Source organism: Canis aureus, chromosome 3, assembly GCF_053574225.1.
Source record: "Canis aureus isolate CA01 chromosome 3, VMU_Caureus_v.1.0, whole genome shotgun sequence".
NCBI lineage: Eukaryota > Metazoa > Chordata > Mammalia > Carnivora > Canidae > Canis > Canis aureus.
The window spans coordinates 78893577-78897096 of record NC_135613.1 but is presented as its reverse complement, the minus strand read 5'-3'; the positions used below and the strand labels follow the sequence as shown (position 1 = coordinate 78897096).

Below are 3520 nucleotides of genomic sequence, written 5' to 3'. Positions count from 1 at the left end.
TGAGATTCTCAAGAGAGCACAAGTCCCAGAGTCAGAAAAACCACCCTAGAGTCTTCATTCTGCTGTTCACTTTTTATGTGTCCTTTGATAAGTCACTTGAAGCTCCTAGAACCTTTGTCCCCACACTGTAAAATAGATATAATTGTAATAATACTTGTGCATTCTGATTCAAAAATATCTATGAGAACCACATAAAATTTTTATATAAACTACAAAGTGTAGTTGATGCCTTAGCTAGTGTTCTTTCTCTACAACTGCTCAGGAAGGAAGCCCAAGTGATATAGCACCTTCCTCAGAGATGACTTTACTTCCTTATTCCTGAGGCTGTAGATCAAGGGGTTCAGCATAGGGGTGACCAGGTTATTCAGGACCTGAACAGTTGCATCCAGCCAGGGGCTTGGGGTTGGCCTCAGGTAGATGAGGACCACTGGCATGTAGAAAAGTAAGATGGCAGTGAGGTGGGCACTGCAGGTGGAGAAGGCACGGCGTCGGCCCTCTGCAGAGCGGATCTGCAGGATGGAGTAAACAATGCGACTGTAGGAGGTGAGGATGAGAAGGAAGCAACTGAGGGGCATGAGGCCCACGCTGATGAAGCCCACCATCTCCAGGGCTGAGGTATCAGCACAAGCCAGCTTCAGCATCACCGGGATATCACAGAAGAAATAGTCCACCTCATTGGCGCCACAGTAGGGCAACTGGAAGGTGAGAGTGGTTAGAAAGGTGGCCTGAATGCAGCCAAAAAAGGAGGTCCCCATGGCCAGGATGGCACACACTCTGTGGCTCATGATCACCGTGTAGCGTAGAGGGTAACATATGGCGACAAAGCGGTCATAGGCCATCACTGTGTACAGGAAGCACTCGGTACAGCCCAGGAAATGGTAGAAGAAGAGCTGGGACACGCAGCCTGCATAGGAGATGACCCGGCTGTTCCCTGAGAGGTAGAAGAGCATCTTGGGGGAACTCACAGAAGGGAAAAATATGTCGCACACAGACAGTTGACACAGGAAGAAGTACATAGGAGTGTGAAGCCGAGTGGAGGAGATAATCGCCAGTAGGATGAGTAGGTTCCCTATAAGAGTGAAGATATAGAAGCACAAAAACAGGACAAAGAGCATAGTCTCTAGATCCTCGGTGTGTGGGATGCCCAGCAGGATAAATTCAGTCACTACTGATAGATTCCTCATCGCTGTGAGAAAGTCAGACCTCAAAAAGGAACCCAAGACACCAAAGTCTGAACACCAACATCAAACTATCAAGCTTTTCACTGATGAGTGTTTGGTTTTGTTTTTAACAAGCAATAACAGCCTTTTTATGAATGGCAAGATGTATATAAAAATATCAGATAATAAGTAATGCCAACATCAGAGCCACACTTCATCCCACTCCTGGGAGAAATGTTTTGCAGAGGCTGATGGTTGTCGTGTGTGACACGATCAGAAGTTTAGAGATATATCCAAAATATTCTCCTGTTGAGAAATCTTTATACAGCTGTTCACTTCTCTCTCTAGAATTTCCTCTCTCTAGGCATCTTTGTATTTTGAACTCTCATGAAATCTTTGAGTAACAAACTTCCATTAATTCATTTTCCTCTAGAAAAGCCAGGGGGAAAAAATTGCATTAGAAATCAGAGCACTTCATTTGAATCCTGGCTTTGCCACTTATTGGCTAAACTACTTAAAACCACTTTTACATCTTTCCTAGATGTAGTTTCATCACTTACAAAATGAAAATCATAATTATAACAACAGTATCAACAAGAAAAATACCTTGGTATCTTAGTAAAGTTTGTGAAGTGTCTGTAGGAGTCTCTGGCAAAAACGTAAATCCTAATGAAAAGTGTTCCTTTACTTTATGCCTCTTAAAGTTATTTCTTTAAGTGCTTTCCTTTAATGTTGGCATTCTGCAATTATTTGTAAATAATTTTTGCTAAACAAATTATTGAATAGACTTCAATCATATCCTCTTCTGATTACATTCCTCCAGACTTAAGATGTCTTATATCCCCATCTCTATCAGGAGATATTGCTCTGGTTCTTCTGGTGCTTTTAACCTTTTCTAAGTAGACTAGAGGCAACCCTGTAATATTAAGCAAAAGAAATAATAACAAGAGGAAAGCATCAATTTCATGTTACTGTGATGAAGAAATACAGGGACCCTTATAGCAAGAAGTCAAAGAACAGCTCACACAATGCAAGAGCAGGATATGGTACCTGGAAGACACAGAGGCCTCTTCCTCCCATTACTTATTTAATAATACTACTACATAGACATATATATATATATATATATATATATATAGAGAGAGAGAGAGAGAGAGAGAGAGAGAGAGAGAGAGATACCATTTAATGAATGTTTACTATGTTCCAAGAACTGGGCTCAACACTCTCCAAAGATAATCCTTTTTTTTTTTTTTTTTTTAAGTAAACCTGTAAGAAGAAGCCACTACTATCATTTTCTTTTTTTTTTTTTCACTACTATCATTTTCATCTACAAATTAGGAAATTAAAGCTTGGAAAAATTAAGCAAGTTGCCCAACATTACAAAGCTTACATGTGATAGAGCTGAGACCCAGACCCAGCAGCTGACCTCCTGCTTTGTTCCATCCAGACTTCATGTTTGTGCTTCATACAAGTAATCATTAGGAAAACTGCCTTTGGCTTCTGTTTTCGAAGACAGCCTTTTCCACTACTAGGCAAGACACTGTCCTAGATGGGTTCACGTCATCATTTTATATTAGGAAGGGAAACGCCTTCTTGTCTTACTTTTTCCTGGTTACTTCCAATCTTGACTTCATAGCACACCTAGTTAATAGCTAATTTAGTTTTGGAAATCAGAGACAGGCTTTCTCTATCCATTTGACACTAGACCTTAATATCAACCCCAATATAGAAGCTTTCAAGTGATAGAATCACATTCAATATGGGGATTGCAATCATAAGCTGTGGCAAGTAACATTTAAAAAAGTCAAAGAGAATGACCAAGCCAAAATGAGTCACTCATACATCACCCTACAATTGAGCAAAATTGAAGACAGCAAAGAGAGAAGAGTCACATTCTGGGAGAGAACTGCTGCTGCTAACCTGCTTCTTGTTACTAATTCTATTCACACCAGACTAGTGTCCCCAACCAAAGCAAATTTTTGTGAGCTCTGGATCACCTCTCCTTGATCAAAAAAGTTTCTCAGAGGTCTGTGGTCCTTGCCTACAATCAGATATTATATAATTCTGTAATCCTGTTTGATTTATAAGTCTATTTCAGGAAAAAGAAGTTCCCAGGGACCAGAAAAACCCTTGTGTGTGGACCTGCTGGTGTGTGAGAGGCAGAGGCTAACAATGAGACACAGGCAGTAGTCTGGACGTCACACAGTCCATCTGAGAGCACAGTCAAGTTTTCCAAAGTGTTGTAACAAGACCTCACCTTTACTGTCTCTGAGCAGAGCACAGAGTGCTCTAGCCAAAGGAGCTTCAATTCTCCTACTTATAAAGAACTGAGTCCCACAGGGTTTGTACACTCAACACTG

The 3520-nt window shown here is 40.9% G+C and overlaps 1 protein-coding gene across 1 annotated transcript; it reads right to left on the bottom strand.

Annotated features, from left to right (window-relative positions):
- Positions 1-248: 248 nt before the first annotated feature.
- Positions 249-1184, bottom strand: LOC144305778 (olfactory receptor 10D1B). The gene has a single exon (XM_077884881.1). It carries the CDS (start codon positions 1182-1184, stop codon positions 249-251), a length of 936 nt encoding a protein of 311 aa, XP_077741007.1.
- Positions 1185-3520: the final 2336 nt, after the last annotated feature.